The 18,458-nt window shown below is 41.7% G+C and overlaps 1 protein-coding gene across 4 annotated transcripts in view; it reads left to right on the top strand.

Annotated features, from left to right (window-relative positions):
* Window positions 1–1,274: 1,274 nt before the first annotated feature.
* Window positions 1,275–18,458, top strand: part of LOC135512370 (heat shock 70 kDa protein 12A-like) — a 45,337-nt gene continuing 28,153 nt past the window's right edge. For 2 of the 4 annotated variants that reach the window (XM_064934349.1, XM_064934352.1), the window contains exon 1: window positions 1,276–1,694. In XM_064934349.1, the coding sequence (XP_064790421.1) occupies window positions 1,604–1,694 (91 nt within the window). In that variant the 5' untranslated portion in view covers window positions 1,276–1,603. Of the gene's footprint in view, window positions 1,695–18,458 lie in introns of all 4 variants that reach the window. The other 2 variants (XM_064934350.1, XM_064934353.1) reach the window with 2 other exon arrangements.

An 18,458-nucleotide genomic window follows, 5' to 3' on the forward strand; every position in this document is an offset into this window, starting at 1 on the left:
ATATGCACGTTTCTTGACAAATACACTGACTTTGAGAAGGGATTGCGTGACCATTAGCTTAGCAACCGCGTGAAGCCTCATGACAATGTGAACGCGATTGGTCGACAGTTGGCTGGGTGGGGTATTATACGTTCCTTCATTCGTTGGATTACTATCTCCTTTCTATAATATCTCTGGCAATGGCACCATGCAATGCATCCTGGACTAAAGAGGCAGACAGATAGTAAAAAGTGGTAGACACTCCTGTATATTACAAAAATATTATCAATGGCTGATTCGAGAGAAGACATTCTCCCGAGTTATTACATCGGACAGTATTGAAATCCTACGTGTGATTGATGTTTTCGCAATCTAAAAGTCATACTCCTATTCACTTCCAGTGTAGTGAGAGTGATTCTATCACAGTGCTATGTCATACTGGACGGATTTCTGCCTGCTTGAATGACAATAACTCAGATACACATGAAAACATGAAATGACCCAGGGAATCGATAGAACATCACTCGGAGATGCACAAAAAACAATATAACATTCAAAATGGGTGAACCTTTCCTTTACGTAGTTGCTCTTTTCTTCATTAGCATGCTGATGATTTTGAGGCTGTTAATATTGTGGCATTTGGCATAATGTTTTCATTGTGTGATAGATAGCAAAGTTATATTGGGTTTATTTTTTTTACTATATTTAGTAAATTGAGTATGTTTAGTTTGGTTTCTCTGTGGGCTATATCAGTCCTCTAATACAAGACTATTAAAGGCCGAGTGCACTACTTTTGTGAAACATTCTTCAAAAAATTATATATTTTTATTAATATATATATTTGTATTATTTTCAGAACCCCTACTTCCCGCAGGCTCACTGGCATGAAAGGTGAACACCCTATGCTTTGCACCAATAGGGTTAACCCACTTGACGGGAATTGTAATGTGGCTCATAAAGCAACAAAAAAACGCTACAATGTTGTTTTTTTAACATATACCTGATTGCTAAAGAGCCCAGCCTTGACTGTCTAATCATGTATTGAACTCAGTGTTCATCATGAATGTACAACAAACCCAGAAGCATAGTGCATTTTACCATGCCTAAAATTGTTATGCAATACTGCAGTACAAGTGTATTGATGTAGGCCTAAAAGTCAAAAAGAAAAACATGACAGGTAACCTGAGAATGAGTGTACAGATTTGTTTGTGTGTGTGGTGGGGGGTGGGGTCTTATTTGCATAGGAGATGACTAATGAAAATGTGCCAGTGCAGGAAAGCTAAGACCCGGATGATTTAAACCTAGTGCTGCATCCTAGAAGCCCTTACTGTAGACTTTTAGGTCTGGAGTTGGAGACATTCCTTGCCAGAACAGCCGTGCGAGCTGACGGGAGGGGCGGGACAGAGGGCTACCTAACAATCGGAAAGTAGCAGCCTGAGGTACCACCAGACTTCTTTGCTTTGGAGGTGTAGATTGGCCAAACTCGACTACAAGCTTTCAGTTGAATGGGTCAACCTCGCTGTGCATCATTTAAATGCTCTTTCTAGCGCGCCATCCATAGCAAATCCTATTTTCCAGTTTAAATCTAATGCTTCAGACTGGCAAGTAAACAAGGACAAACTGAATGTGTAACTGTTTAGGGGAGACTCAAGGAAAGATAAAACAGCGGGACATGATGACTGAGAAAGAATCGGCAACAGACAAGATAATAGCAGGTAAAACGCTTTTGATTTTTAAGGCTATCCTTCAAAGGGCCCTCTCTCTACCAATTATTTCAGTCTCAAAGCTACACAGTAGGTGCGCTCATTATATCCGTGGCGGTGCGCATTAGAGCCTTTGAGAACTTGCCAGGATACTCCTTTTCTGTTTTCACGTTTGATTTGGGTTATCGTCGTCCAGGTAATGTGATGGCGATGACATATAGAGGCATTCGCTCCTTTTAAATGTATTTAGCTATACAAGGTTTATAATGAAGCTATTATTGTAACGCGTATAGGCTACAGTCGTGGCCATACAGTTTCAAAATAGCTCTGCCGCAACATGGAGGAAATATGATAATCCACCTGGACAGAAACACATTTCATTATTAGAATCATTATTTTACTCTGAAGAATATTTCCACTACAGCCCCAGAAAATCGCCACCAGACGCGTTTAGACGCCCCTTTTCCTTGGGCAGAAAAGGTATGCTCACGCAGTAGGGTTTGGTCCTCCATAACCGTGCAGAGTATGGTCACATGGTCAGTCCCACGGGAGGTTTGACTCAATGCAGCAAAAGTATGCTTGCCCTACTATCATCCTAGGTATCGCAGCAATGTCGTTAAAACGTCGGATTGTAAATAGGAATCGCTATATAATCTGAATTGATTAAAAGCAGCGATTCCTCTATTATGGGACAAAATATATTATTACATCTCAACAAGTGCTCTTATTTTCATGTTGTTTTACTTATTTGACATTTTCTTCTAGGTTTTCATGTCCCAACATGTTATTTAGGAATAGGAATATTGACTTTTATTTCCATCAACCACAAGCTTCACAGAGGTGTCATATCTGCTCCACAGCAGGACAGTAAATCACGTGACACCTCTCGTATGATGTCATATGGGGGTGTAGATTAATCGTGCACAGCACAGTAGGCCCTACAGTGCATTCGTAAGGTATTCAGACCCTTTCCCTTTCTTGATGATTTCCCAAAATGCTATAAAGGCCTAAATAGTATCATTGATGATATATATATGTTTTTTTTATATATATGGTTTTTTTCCCACTGTGTTATGAACTTACTATGTATTATATTATAGTGTTCATTGTTGATCCAGACAACATATCAACAAGCATGCAAGTATTTGATTGGGAATCATTTACTGGGTTGTGACAGGGTGCTTCAAAAGTTTTAAACAGACTATGCATTTTACAAGCACGACACTATTTGGGCAATGCTGCCCATCCTAATCTCTCCTGCCAGGCACTCCTGACATTGTGAAATGATGGGTGGGGTTGTGCACTAACTGCACTTCAGTGAGCTCAGCTGCACATAGGGATGAGGCAGACGCAGTGGGACATTGCCAGATCTGTCCCCCCTAACCCCAAAACACATGTAAATATTTGACTATAAATTGTGCTGTATCTGTATTATACTGTAATCTGTATTATACTAATTATATTTTTTTAAAGTATTATATTATAATGAGCCGTTTACTTTATGTTTGTATTCGTATCTTTTATTATTTCATTTTGTTGTTGCATTGTCGAAAAGGAACCTGCAAGTAAGGATTTTCTTGATGTTGTATACCATGTGTCTCCCGTGCATACAACTAAATACAACTTGAAACTTTATCTGAAGAGAGACTGCCGCTCAGTCTGCACAGCACCAACCAATCATATTTTGGAATGGGAAGTGCGGACAGCTACCTCAGCCTCACTGATATAGAGGTTGCCAGCACAGTCACTGTGGAATCGATCAATATGTACACTTGAGCTTTGCAGCAGAATGATTGCCTGGTTACCCAAACTCCTTGCTGCGGCCAAATTCTACGCCACGCCCACCGACATTAGTTCGCACTCCGCAATGATTCTGGATCTGAGAATCTCCTCGGCGATTTCTAGAATGCAAACACATTCTAACTATTCTGATTGGTCCCAGAAACCGATTGGTTTGGCCAGAGCCAGAACATACGTAGGTAAATCGCCATTTTTTTTTACATTTCATTGGCTTTGATACTCTGATTAGTTTGAGATTATCCCATCACTGATGACTTTGTTTGGTACAAGACCCCTCATTCTGATGTCACCACAAATTACTTAAACGATGGCAGTCTCAGACTGAGGTATGTAGCGAATATAGAGCAGCGGGGGAATTCAGTTTGAGTCGTCAGGCAAGCAGAACGGGACAATGGAGTCCCCATACTATTCAGGGTGTGGTCACAGTCAGTGGAGCAGCACATGTTCATATAGTAATGTTGAACCTTTTCAGATTATTGATATGCAGTGTTTGGCTAATATTATGCACTGTAATTGTGTGCAGTAAAATGTGTGAATGTGACAAATGGAATAAATTAATATTGCACTCAGCTGATTACCTGAGCTACAAGTACTCAAGTACCTATTAGTGTGCTGATACAAATCCCAAAGATGACAAATAGCATCTAAACCCTCTGATCAAATCAAATCAAATTTATTTATATAGCCCTTCCTACATCAGCTGATATCTCAAAGTGCTGTACAAAAACCCAGCCTAAAATCCCAAACAGCAAGCAATGCAGGTGTAGAAGCACGGTGGCTAGGAAAAACTCCTTAGAAAGGCCAAAACCTAGGAAGAAACCTAGAGAGGAACCAGGCTATGTGGGGAGGCCAGTCCTCTTCTAGCTGTGCCGGGTGGAGATTATAACAAGAACAGTTGAAACTGGAGCAGCAGCACGGCCAGGTGGACTGGGGACAGCAAGGAGTCATCATGTCATGTAGTCCTGGGGCATGGTCCTAGGGCTCAGGTCCTCCGAGAGAGAGAAAGAAAGAGAGAAGGAGAGAATTAGAGAACGCACACTTAGACATTTACATTACATTTAAGTCATTTAGCAGACGCTCTTATCCAGAGCGACTTACAAATTGGTGAATTCACCTTCTGACATCCAGTGGAAATTCACACAGGACACCGAATAGGACAGGAGAAGTACTCCAGATATAACAAACTGACCCTAGCCCCCCGACACATAAACTACTGCAGCATAAATACTAGAGGCTGAGACAGCAGGGGTCAGGAGACACTGTGGACCCATCCAAGGACACCCCCGGACAGGGCCAAACAGGAAGGATATAACCCCACCCACTTTGCCAAAGCACAGCCCCCACACCACTAGAGGGATATCTTCAACCACCAACTTACCATCCTGAGACAAGGCTGAGTATAGCCCACAAAGATCTCCGCCATGGTACACATCAAGGGGGGGCGCCAACCCAGACAGGATGACCACATCAGTGAATCAAACCACTCAGGTAATGCACCCCTTCCAGGGACGGCATGAGAGAGTCCCAGTAAGCCAGTGACTCAGCCCCTGTAATAGGGTTAGAGGCAGAGAATCCCAGTGGAAAGAGGGGAACTGGCCAGGCAGAGACAGCAAGGGCGGTTCGTTGCTCCAGAGCCTTTCCGTTCACCTTCCCACTCCTGGGCCAGACTACACTCAATCATATGACCCACTGAAGAGATGAGTCTTCAGTAAAGACTTAAAGGTTGAGACCGAGTTTGCGTCTCTGACATGGATAGGCAGACCGTTCCATAAAAATGGAGCTATATAGGAGAAAGCCCTGCCTCCAGCTGTTTACTTCTAGGGACAATTAGGAGGCCTGCATCTTGTGACCGTAGCGTACATGTAGGTATGGACCAAATCAGAGAGATAGGTAGGAGCAAACCCATGTAATGCTTTGTAGGTTAGCAGTAACACCTTGAAATCAGCCCTTGCTTTGACAGGAAGCCAGTGTAGGGAGGCTAGCACTGGAGTAATATGATCAAATTATTTGGTTCTAGTCAGGATTCTAGCAGCCGTATTTAGCACTAACTGAAGTTTATTTAGTGCTTTATCCAGGTAGCCGGAAAGTAGAGCATTGCAGTAGTCTAACCTAGAAGTGACAAAAGCATGGATACATTTTTCTGCATCATTTTTGTACAGAACGTTTCTGATTTTTGCAATGTTACGTAAATGGAAAAAAGCTGTCCTTGAAATGGTCTTGATATGTTCTTCAAAAGAGAGATCAGGGTCCAGAGTAACGCCGAGGTCCTTCACAGTTTTATTTGAGACGACTGTACAACCATTAAGATTAATTGTCAGATTCAACAGAAGATCTCTTTGTTTCTTGGGACCTCGAACAAGCATCTCTGTTTTGTCCGAATTTAAAAGTAGAACGTTTGCAGCCATCCACTTCCTTATGTCTGAAACCCATGCTTCTAGCAAGGGCAATTTTGGGGCTTCACCATGTTTCATTGAAATGTACAGCTGTGTGTCATCCTTATAGCAGTGAAAGTTAACACTATGTTTTCGAATAACATCCCCAAGAGTTAAATATATAGTGAAAACAATAGTGGTCCTAAAACGGAACCTTGAGGAACACCGACATTTACAGTTGATTTGTCAGAGGCCAAACCATTCACAGAGACAAACTGATATCTTTCCGACAGATAAGATCTAAACCAGGCCAGAACTTGTCCGTGTAGACCAATTTGGGTTTCCAATCTCTCCAAAAGAATGTTTGTAGACATAACCAAAACTGCAATGATCTGTTTCAAATTATCAGTACTTCTAATTGCCGATGTCACTATCATAACTTGCTAAGCACATTTTCTGTTGTACACTTTTGCTCAAGTAATTTATTTTAAAGAGCAAAATCCCAAACTAGTTTGGACTGGCTTTAGCCAAGTGAGAACACCCAGTGACCACACTAACAGAGAGCTTTGTGTTCCCTTAGGGATAGCCACACATGTTCTACACATTTAAGGTGGAGAGAGAAATGGAGAGCTCAGAGAGGGGCGGGGGAGTCATACTCAGACATTTATTTGGTTGGATTGTGATATTAATGTGATCACAGATTCCAAAATGCACAGATTAATCTTGTGTTGCCTTTGTAGATAACATTATTGACAGCTTGAGGCGTTAACCTAAAAGGTGACAAATACAAAAGTCATCTATAACCAACTAGTTCATGAAACAGTCAGTCATACATTCGTGTCTAATCAATGCTCTCAACATCTGAAAGCCTTTCAGTCAGCCCCAGTGTTTTTCTGTGGGTGGATTCTCCAGATCGACTTGTACTATGATCTAGGAATTCAATCAGCTTCACTGTGATCGCCAACTTTTAGCCCAGTCGTAAAGCCCAGTTTTCCTCTGGTCTGCTGAGCTGCACAAAGTGGACCTCATCACTGGGCTATTTTCTGTGTGCTCTGTCCAGCTGTTCTACAGAATATCCAAATACTTACGGACACTCCCACACATGTGGCTCCGGCTAACCAATGTGTGATGCCTCTTCATCAATTTCACTGAGAGGAGAGAACCGTTGGAGAGTATTTTTAAAGACTAGGGTCAGCGTTGCACATTACATGCATTCAAGGAACCAATCTTGAGTATCAATTAACAAAAGAGTGTAAATGTGATGAGGTCAGGTCAGATGACATTTCGGAGAAGACATTGAAATGCATTGAGTTTATTGAGAAATGCATTGAGACCTTTTACCATAAGATAGCATTGTATGAATCACTACACGGTCATTCAGGTCATAAATCAGCTGGGTGACTAATAGGTGAACAGCAACAAGCATCGAAAAGGACTATACAATATAATACCTCAATGTGGCTCAGCACATCATGAGCAGTCAAAAACAAATTGATCCACAGGTGTGCTGTTGTCATTGCACTCACAAATTCTGTAAACGAAAGATGGCGCTGCAATGGATAGTAGCTGTCTTGTGTTTTTTTTTATACTGATCTTAACTTTTTTTGTTTTTTGTACATAATGTCTCAGCCATCATTTCCTATGACCTCATACCCCTGCACATCGACTCGGTACTGGTACTCCCTGTATATAACCATGTTATTTTTACTCATTATTTTTATTCGATATTCACTGTGCCTCATACCTCATGTCACTAGTTCAATTTTATTTGTATCTTTAACTCTGCATTGTTGGAAAAGGACCCATAAGTAAGCATTTCACTGTTAGTCTACACCTATTGTTTACGAACCATGTGACAAATAACATTTGATTTGATTTAGTGACACACAACATTTTAAGTTCCCATAGCAACCAACACATTATTGTCTTCTTGCAGAAGTAAGCTAGGCATTCATACAGCACAACACATGTAGTTTTACAACTCAAGTGCAGCTGCATGCTACAGCAGTGATAAAGCTATTATGATTTTAAACATGTACAGCCTCTGTACGAGACTTTGAGCTCTAGTATACAATTGCCCTTTTTCACTTGAAGCCATTGTTGGCATCCATTTGTGAAGTGCATGGGGGTTTTGGGGGTTGGTGGCTGGGCAAGGGGTTGAGGCCAGGGGAGGGGGTTAGGATGCAGTCAGAGGTGGTTTAAGACCTCAGGCATTAACGTCTCTGTTTGAGGTCAACCCAATGACTTAGAGTCCCTGAGACAAGAGTGGGAGGGGGGCTGAATCTGATGGACCAGGGCCAGACAGGAAGTTGTCTTTCAACTACACAGAGGCCCTAAGGTCAAACAGATCCAGTCGCTACTCCAAGACGAGACACACACCAGAGGGCCCACCACGACACGTGTGTTCTCTCAATCAAAGATATCTTTCATGTTGTGACTAGGTGGTAATGGGTAACATTAATCACATCACAGGGTCACATTTTTGTTATAGGTATTCCGTGTGGGTAACAGTTCACATTAGTTGGTTTTATACCAATAATGTTGTTATTACTACAGTAATAACATGGTTGCTACATTTGATGGAGGTTGAAAATAATTACACAATTGGAAGGCAAATAAACTCGGAAGGGACAAGAAGTCCAATGCTCGGCCTTATGTCATGACTAAGATATTGGCTTTGTTTACCCTCCAGAGGAGGCACCCATTCTGTTTTGGAGTAGGCGGTGGAAGGGGAATGAGGCGCTTTTCACATGCCATTGGATTGTAGATGTGAAAATAAGACCTAAACAGCTGTTAGACATCAGCAGTCTGACATCTTTTTTCGATTACCCAAGAGGCCCTCCATGAAAATACTGTAATCTCCGTCTGTATGTGTCTCTCTCTCTCCTCCATCAAACACAGTGTACTCCACAGAAAGCTGTACTCTGTACTCTCACCACGGTACTCTTTGTACTCTCACTAGTTCAATGTTAGAAACCAAAGCCTACTGAAGCACAAGCCTGTTTGATGTCCAATGTAGCCTAATTGGTTGCATGTGTTTCAGTGGAATTCCAAGAATGTAAACACGGAATGGGTTACTGTTTCTTCACATCTCTCACTCCCATCCTGATGCTGTCAGATACAAGCTCTTCCTCATACCACAGCAATGTTTACATCCCATTGCAATGTCTACTGTACATCCACCTTTCAAAGTGTTTGGGACCTGTGTTCCCTTTGACAGATTTACGTAAGAACCTTTACTGAATGATTCTGTTGCTCTTAACTACCTCAGTTCAAACACAAAAAACAGCAACAATTCAGGACAACTTAAAAACTCACAAAAGTTGAATATATGGTGTGCTATTTGATGACGAGTTTAGACTTGATGGGATTACTTTAATAGGGTCGTTCCACCAATTCGGTGCTTTTTGAGAAGCATAAGTTGGTAAAAAATATATATGTATTGGATTTCTCCTAATTTGAACATTGTGATAAAGAGCACATGTTCAGCTTCATGAAAAACATGATTTCCCATTTCAAGAGGTTCAATTTAAAAAATACTATAGAAAGTGCCTATTAAGTGCTAAATAAAATAACAGGGTTGATGATTTCATCGTAGTCAGCCATAAATCATCTTGTGATAGGGGGAATGGATGCTTGTTGTGTTCAACAGGGAATGGTAATTGAATGCAAGCTACACCCCACCCCCCAAAAATCTAGCTTGTCTATTTACGGGTTGGCCTGTTATGCTCAACCTGTTCAGTTTTTCACCACAAAACACTAGAAAATGTAAAACCAAAAATAGTAGCACCAGCTCACCTGCTTTAATACTATGATTTGACTATGTTTCTTTTGAAATAAGAGTTCAGTTCACTTAATAGTTTGACCTTAAAATGAGGGACAGATGTTCAGTTGAAGTCGGAAATGTACATATGCTTAGGTTGGCGTCATTAAAACTTGTTTTTCAACCACTACACAAATTTCTTGTTAACAAACTATAGTTTTGGCAAGTGAGTTAGGACATCTACTTTGTGCATGACAAGTAATTTTTCCAACAATTGTTTATAGATAGATTATTTCACTGTATCACAATTCCAGTGGGTCAGAAGTTTACATACACTTAGTTGACTGTGCCTTTAAACAGCTTGGACAATTCTAGAAAATTATGTCATGGCTTTAGAAGCTTCTGTTAGGCTAATTGACATCATTTTAGTCAATCGGAGGTGTAATGTGGATGTATTTCAAGGCCTACCTTCAAACTCAGTGCCTCTTTGCTTGACATCATGGCAAAATCAAAAGAAATCAGCCAAGACCTCAGAAAAAAATTGTAGACCTCCACAAGTCTGGTTCGTCCTTGGGAGCAATTTCCAAACGCCTGAAGGTACCACGTTCATCTGTACAAACAATCGTACACAAGTATAAACACCATGGTATAAACACCACGCAGCCATCATACCGCTCAGGAAGAACACACGTTCTGTCTCCTAGAGATGAACGTACTTTGGTGCGAAAAGTGCAAATCAATCCCAGAACAACAGCAAAGGACCTTGTGAAGATGCTGGAGGAAACAGGTATCAAAGTATCTATATCCACAACAAAACGAGTCCTATATCGACATAAGCTGAAAGGCCGCTCAGCAAGGAAGCAGCCACTGCTCCAAAACCGCCATAAAAAGCCAGACTACGGGTTGCAACTGCACATAGGGACAAAGATCGTTCTTTTTGGAGAAATGTCCTCTGGTCTGATGAAACCAAAATAGAACTGTTTGGCCATAATGACCATCGTTATGTTTGGAGGAAAAAGGGGGAGGCTTGCAAGCCGAAGAACACCATCCCAACCGTGATGCACAGGGGTGGCAGTATCCTGTTGTGGGGGTGCTTTGCTGCAGGAGGGACTGGTGCACTTCACAAAATAGATAGCATCATGAGGAAGGATAATTATGTGGATATATTTAAGCAATCTCAAGACATCAGTCAGGAAGTCAAAGCTTGGTCGCAAATGGGTCTTCCAAATGGACAATGACCCCAAGCATACTTCCAAAGTTGTGGCATAATGGCTTAAGGACAACAAAGTCAAGGTATTGGAGTGGCCATCACAAAGCCCTGACCTTAATCTCATAGAAAATGTGTTGGCAGAAATGAAAAGGCTTGTGCGAGCAAGGAGGTTTACAAACCTGACTCAGTTACACCTGCTCTGTAAGGAGGAATGGGCCAAAATTCACCCAACTTATTGTGGGAAGCTTGTGGAAGGCTACCCGAAACATTTGACCCAAGGTAAACAATTTAAAGGCAATGCTACCAAATACTAATTGAGTGTATGTAAACTTCTGACCCACTGGGAATGTGATGAAAGAAATAAATGCTAAAATAAATCATTCTCTCTACTATTATTCTGACATTTCACATTCTTAAAATAAAGTGGTTATCCTAACTGACCTAAGACAGGGAATCTTTACTCGGATTAAATGTCAGGAATTGTGAAAAACTGAGTTTAAATGTATCTGGCTAAGGTCAAATAAAATTTTGTTTGTCACATACACATGGTTAGCAGATGTTAATGCGAGTGTAAGAAATGCTTGTGCTTCTAGTTCCGACAATGCAGTAATAACCAAGGAGTAATCTAACCTAACAATTCCACAACAACTATCTTATGGGTTAGGGCAGTATGCAGTGTGGTTGCAATTGCGTCGTCTGTGGACCTATTGGGGCAGTAACATAAGATCACCAGGGGTACCAATGTAAGAAATAACACGTTAAAAAGAACAAAATACTGCATAGTTTCCTAGGAACGCGAAGCAAGACGGACATCTCTGTCGGCGCCGGAAGTAGGAAAGAAGTGTATGTAAACTTCCGACTTCAACTGTAAATTATTCACTAATCCCATTAAATAAATGATTATCTTCAGAAATTACTTTGTCAAAGCAACAAAATAACTAGATCTTTACAGTGCTGGTGAAAACTGGAGAAAGGTTGGGGTTGAATGGGTTAAAATCTTCCTAGAAGGGTTTACAGAGGGACATGTCAAAATGCAGAATTGTGGCACTTTGGAAGTTTGTTTTCACATTTAAAAAAATCAGATTTATTGAATTGTTGATGTGGTCTATATTAAAGGGTTCTTCATTTGTCAAAGGGATGCAAAAGGCACTCTTTTCGTGGAAAGACCCAATAAACAACTTGGCAGATTGTCAGACAACTAAACTCAAAGCACCATTGCTATGTGTAACCCATGTGTTTTGTTTAACACTGAAATGGATGATAGCACGAATGCACTGATAACAAGGGTCATTGCCGAGCAGATGTTGCTGTTAGGGGATGCTTTTGAACGTGCAATGTTAACGTGTCTGCAATACGTAAACAATGGGCAGCTATTTTTATCTGTTGTGTATCAAATTTAATTGTCTTATTATCAGACATTGTCTTATTATTTAGTGGTGGCTTTGTTGTTATCCGGGTTTCCAACATAGAGAGAGGAAGGAAGTAAGGCCATTGTTCTTTGGAGAGGTTTTATCAATTTCCTCAGTATGACCTAAACGCTGTGCCCTTGTAGGAAACCAGGCTCACTCCTTTCTTTCAAATTCCTCTTACCATTGTTCCATATTCTTGTTTTAGTAGTAAGGCCACAAACTAAGGACTTTTATATTATTCTCATGTTTGATCTAGGTTATCTATCCAATGTGTGCTGTTGAAGCTTGGCTTACATGTAATTTTGAAGTGCTAAATTAATTGGAAATTGGAATAATGGACTAAAAAGAGAACCAAGGAAGGCTATCGGGCAGGGGTACTCAAATGCTATTTGATAATGTCCGCTCACACCAATTTCCTAGGTGGCAAGGGTCCGGATAGATATTATAATTTTTCAGCATAGTAACACCCCCCACCTCACAACCCATGCAACCCCAAACTGTTGACACCCCTCTTGTTGGCGGAGAGAACATTTAGCAGTTTTAAAACACATTTCCTGCAATTCTACACATTTTGCCATGGGGTGAAGGTAATGTTTTTGTTGTTATTATTGTTGTTGTCCCCCCCCCCAATTTCGTGATATCCAATTGCTGTAACGGAATTCGGAGCATGAGAGATCGGACCAATATGCAGCGTGGTATGTGTTCGTCATGCTTTAATGAACAAAATCACTGAACATGAAAATACAAAATAACAAATAGAAAGACAGAAACAAAAACCGAAACAGTTCCGTGTGGAACACACAGACACAGAAAACAATCACCCACCAAACACTGGTGGGAAAAGGCTACCTAATTATGATTCTCAATCAGAGACAACTAACGACACCTGCCTCTGATTGACAACCATACCAGGCCAAACGCAAAATACAACATAGAAAAACAAACATAGACTGCCCACCCCAACTCACGCCCTGACCATACTAAAACAAAGGAACTAAGGTCAGAATGTGACAAATGTGATCCAATTACTGTCTTGTCTGATCGCTGCAACTCCCCAACGGACTCGGGAGAGGCGACGGTTGAGTCACGTGTCCCGCCAAACTGTTATTCTTAAAACCCACCCGCTTAACCCGGCTGCACCAATGTGTCCGAGGAAACACTGTTCAACTGACGACCAGAGTCTGCCTGTGGGCACCCGGCCCACGCTTGAGCGCAATGAGCCAAGTAAAGCCCGCCCACAGCCAAACCCACCCCTAACCCGGTCAATTGTGCACCACCCTATGGGACTCCCGGTTATGGCCGGTTGTGACACAGCCAGGGATCGAACCCAGGTCTGTAGTGACTTGATGCAGTGCCTTAGACCACTGCACCACTCGGGAGGCCCCCTCATTTTGCAGTTTTAAAGCTAATTTCCTACAATTCTACTACACATTTTGCCATGTCTTATGTACATTCGTATGATACCTGAGTGACTCAACAAATCATTGCGGGCCCTCTGAGGGACGAGGGCCCCATCGGCACATTTTCTGGCCATGGTTACTACAGGATTTAGATAGCTATTTGTCTAACTTAGACTACCTACCTACATACAGTACCACTCCAATGTTTGGACACGCCTACTCATTCCAGGGTTTTTAATTATTTTTACTATTTTATACGTTGTAGAATAATAGTGAAGACATCAAAACTATGAAATAACACATATGGAATCATGTAGTAGCCAAAAAAGTGTTAAACAAATCAAAATATATTTTATATTTGAGATTCTTCAAAGTAGCCACCATCTGCCTTGATGACTGCTTTGCACGGTCTTGGCATTCTCTCAACCAGCGTTACCTGGAATGCTGTTCCAACAGTCTTGAAGGAGTTTCTACATATGCTGAGCACTTGTTGGCTGCTTTTCCTTCACTCTGCTGTCCAACTCATCCCACACCATCTCAATTGGATTGGGTCAGGTGATTGTGGAGGCCAGGTCAGAAAATGTACATTGACATTGAGCGAGCCTTGACAAACTGACAAATCTGTGTATGTTTATTGTTGCGCCACTGTTCCCACCATTTCCCAGCCGCTCCCCTGCTCAGTGGGCCAGTCAAAAGCACAAGATGTGTAGCCACTGAGCTGTGTACTTTGAGGCTCCTCAGGCAACTGATGTGTTGCTGTCAAAGTGTCACACTGATTTACCTCCAGACCGATCTAGAACAAGGACTTCTTTCTCTAAAAGGTCCGGCGGGGAGCCGCTAGCTGGACATGTTTATTTTACTATGCAACAGTTAAGCAGATGTCCCTACCTCCCCATCTCTTCCTCTCTGTTTGGAGGATACCCTGAGAGGGCATTCATGGGTACTTTCTCAGAGAAACCATGTGGTTTCTGCGTTGCACCTTGACCATTGGAAACATGCAATACATTGCAATGGTTCCCTCAATTTCCCTCAATTTCTCGCCAGTTATATTAGCTAGTTTTTCACCCCTCTCATGCCATAGAGTTTATATTACTTGACATATAGGCCTACACCATTCTTTCTGCAGATAATGCAGGGGAAAGGTAGAGCTATGCATAAAGTATCTACAGCACCATAGCAGGTGAGGATATGCTGATCAAGATAAACCTAGTTGTGTTCTATGGTAATCAGTTTACGCTTCACTCCGTGGAGCGGAGGTTTATTTCTGTCTTATCTGCAGATTCTCCACTGCTGGGATACCGTTTGACCTTGAGCTGCAGTAGACGCAGATCTAAAGATTGATTTCTGAGTCCAAGGCAGTTTTATATCAGTACCTTTCTCAATACTTCCTGCTACAGTAGAAGGACATGGAGGGAGAATCTTTAACTTTTCATAATATGCAGGATTTATCACACAGGGATTGCATTTGTATATTCAAATATACTTATTAGTGTGTAAATTATGATGTGATTTTATATATTTTTTCTAACAAGTTGCATGTTTCACAAAATATTCTGAGTAATGTTGACATATTCTCTGAAGCATCATGCCAAATGACCGTCCACCATTCTCCCTACAATAGTCATTATCTGTAACTATTACACAATACATTCCACTCATCTGTGGAGGAGTATCTCAGTTTTACCACATTTATTTTAAACAGGCCTATAGTAGTCGTAGCAGGACACCTGAAAAGCAGGTCTGGAAACAGTTAGCTATGAGTGTGTGTATATGCATGCATGAGTGTGTGCGGACTATGAAGGGTGCTAGAAACTCTCTTAGGCACAGCTGTTGTCAGGCTGCAGCTTCTCTGCACTGTGTGTCTGGGCACTTGGCCAGCTGGATGCAGTTGATAAAGAGGGAGGGAGAATGATGGCGGCCCCCCTCCTCTCTCTCTCTCTCTCTCTCTCTCTCTCTCTCTCTCTCTCTCTCTCTCAGCTTCCCTCTGACTGCTTGCTGTGCTGCCGCATGGCATGAATGGGACCTCAGATGAGGGAAGAAGTAGGACATTCTCTCAAAAGAAGAGCCGCCCAATCTAAGTTTCCCTTCATCCACATGAATGTAGCCTTTTGAAAGGGCTTTTTTTTTGTGGCACTGAATGTTTGTGGTAGTGAATGTAATGGGGCATCTCTTTGCCTTTGTAGGCGTTGTTGATTACGCCACAAATTGCGTCTGCTGTCCCAATCAGTGTCCACTCTCTGGAGAAACGGTTGATCTTCACATTCTCTGATGTTTACAGTATCTATACATGTCAGTTGTACTATATAATACATAAAAGTACAGAATGTCTTGAATTGATGACATGCACAATACACATGCACTTGTCCTTTGTAGAATATCATTGTTGTCATTTAAGGCTGAAGTTATCCGTCTGTGTGCCTATGAGGGCTACAGTACCTTGTGAATTACTCTGGAACGGACTTCAAATAGATCTAATCAGACTTGCAAAGAGACAAGAATCTCACTTGTCTATGATTTTTCAATGATCCTTTGAATGGGCTGTGGACTGTGGTTCGGCATTTAACATGCACTCGCTCGCCAGATGTTAGTTATTTAACAAAAATGTTATGTTTATTTTCGCGCTAAACGTAAAGAATGTTTTAAAAATGTGGTTTATTGCTCCAAGGACCTATTTCTTCTCGCTTAACATGCTTGGCCAGTTTGGCAGATTCCAAATACAACGATCTGTAGATTAGGTCTATTGGACAAGACACACAGGTTAAATCTAACCTAAGCAAGACATGAGAAGGAGCATGTTGAAGTTAATCAGGACTTGCACTATGCGATATTGAGTCCTCTGCTTCTGTCTTTAATGAAGGTAAAGTACAGTATATGCTTGCATATAGGTCATACATTTTGGGAGTAAAGGATGGGTTTCAACACTGTCGCTGATAATGCACCGATCGTGAACTCGGTTCTTGATAAATTAGCAGATGATCCAAGATGGAGAAGTCCTTACCCTGTTCCTTTTTAATCAAATGTTCGTGCTAGCCATAATGAAAGACTAGCCTCTTTTTTGGTTATTGTATGCATCTCTGAACAACAACAGCAATACAAGGAAGGTGTTTGCTCATCGTGTTTATGCATCTTTTGCCTTTTTCTCGCTCTCATCTTCCCGTACGGGCAGCAATGAAATTCACTGGTCCTTCAATCTTATAGTATGAAAATATGAGAAAATCAGAGACTACGTGAAGGTAATATCATGTGCGGCCATTTCTTTCCATCCCCTTACACTTGAAGTTATATTGAAGAGGTGGTGTGAGCCTAGCTATCTGGGCAGAGATGACAAGCGGAAGCTCTGACATCATTTCCCAGGGGAGTGGCACATGGCCAGAGGTTAAAAGCTTCGATAGGATTGGCTTTTTTTTTCTTCATCACACAGGCACTCACTGAGAGTGGGCTATGATGATCACACGAGAAGAATCATCAATGTCATTCGACAGACGAAGAGCTTGTCAATGTACCCAGGCTTCTAGAGATAGAAATAACCTGTTTTTCATGATCTATTCCAAACCATTTGTGTCTTAAGGATTCAAATGAGTAGTGTATGACAACTTGTTAGTGAGGTATAGAGGCACAGGCATGAATTTTAAGCTTGAGTCCTACCCATGCCCGCGACGTTCAGGCCTTGCCCGAAACCTGAAATCAGAAATGACTTCCTCCGTTAGTAAATCCATTAGCTGCTCCTTTCTGTGTGTCACTCGCTCCTTAAGCACTGCTCGCTCTGCATGCGCACTGCTCATGGCGGCTCTGGGTCTGAGAGTATCCATAGCAATGGCTCCGCTTGGGCTGCTCTGCTCAATGCAGAGACCTGAGAGAGCAGTTAGCTGTTAGCTACTTTTTCATCACTCACAAGTAGCATTATTATTTTCGGTGAAATAATCTCTCCTGTCTTATATCTGATGAGGTTGAAGCACTTCTGACACCATGTTATGATCTTAGTCAGATATGACTGTACTGTACTGTGGAGCACAAGCAAATGGCTCAGCTTACATTTTTTTACTGATCAATTGTGTGATACCCGAGCCCTGCCCGTACCCTAGTTACAGATTAAAAAACAGGCACTTCCCGGCCCAAACCCAATGTTTAATGTCGGGGCCCATCAGGGCTCAGGCCGGTTAGAAAAGCTCTAGTGTGGTCAATGTATCTGACATATCCTAACTCTGCCTTTGCCTATACAATACCAAATATGCACACAGGAAAATGCAGTAGTAGCATGCTACTGGCCCCTTTTTTTATTTCTTTAAACTTATAATTAACTTTGACACCAGTTTTACATTCCTGTTCTTGCTGCTCATTTGTGGTACCGGAAAAACCTCTACTGTGCAGTTACAGATTGGGGCCTAGTTCTCCTGTATAAACCCATTCTGAGATCTGTACTGAGGGCCTGAAAAATGCAAAGAGTTGTCTGGAGAAACAGGAATGTGACGAGAACAGGAAGTAAAAGCTCCTCCTGCCGAGAGGAGAAAAAAAGTCCAGGCACAAAAATCGAGAGCCTCTCTGAAAAAGTTTTCCACTTTATAGATGCAGCACACATATCTGGCTGGAGGCCTGTCAGTCGCTTATGGAGGAGGAATGGCTCTGCTTCCTGTCAGAATGTGTGTAGAACATTCCAGGCAGCAGGACCACTCTGCTAGGATGTAGAAAGGGAGGGGAAACAGGATACTCTATCTATGGCTTCATCTAGCAGCTCTTTTTGTGGTGGCTCAATGTTGATTTTTTTCACTCTGATGATTAGAAGAAAATGATGTCGTGCTGTTGGGACTTGATTGTATTTTGACTA

Source organism: Oncorhynchus masou, chromosome 24 (genome assembly GCF_036934945.1).
Source record: "Oncorhynchus masou masou isolate Uvic2021 chromosome 24, UVic_Omas_1.1, whole genome shotgun sequence".
Taxonomy (NCBI): Eukaryota; Metazoa; Chordata; class Actinopteri; order Salmoniformes; family Salmonidae; genus Oncorhynchus; species Oncorhynchus masou.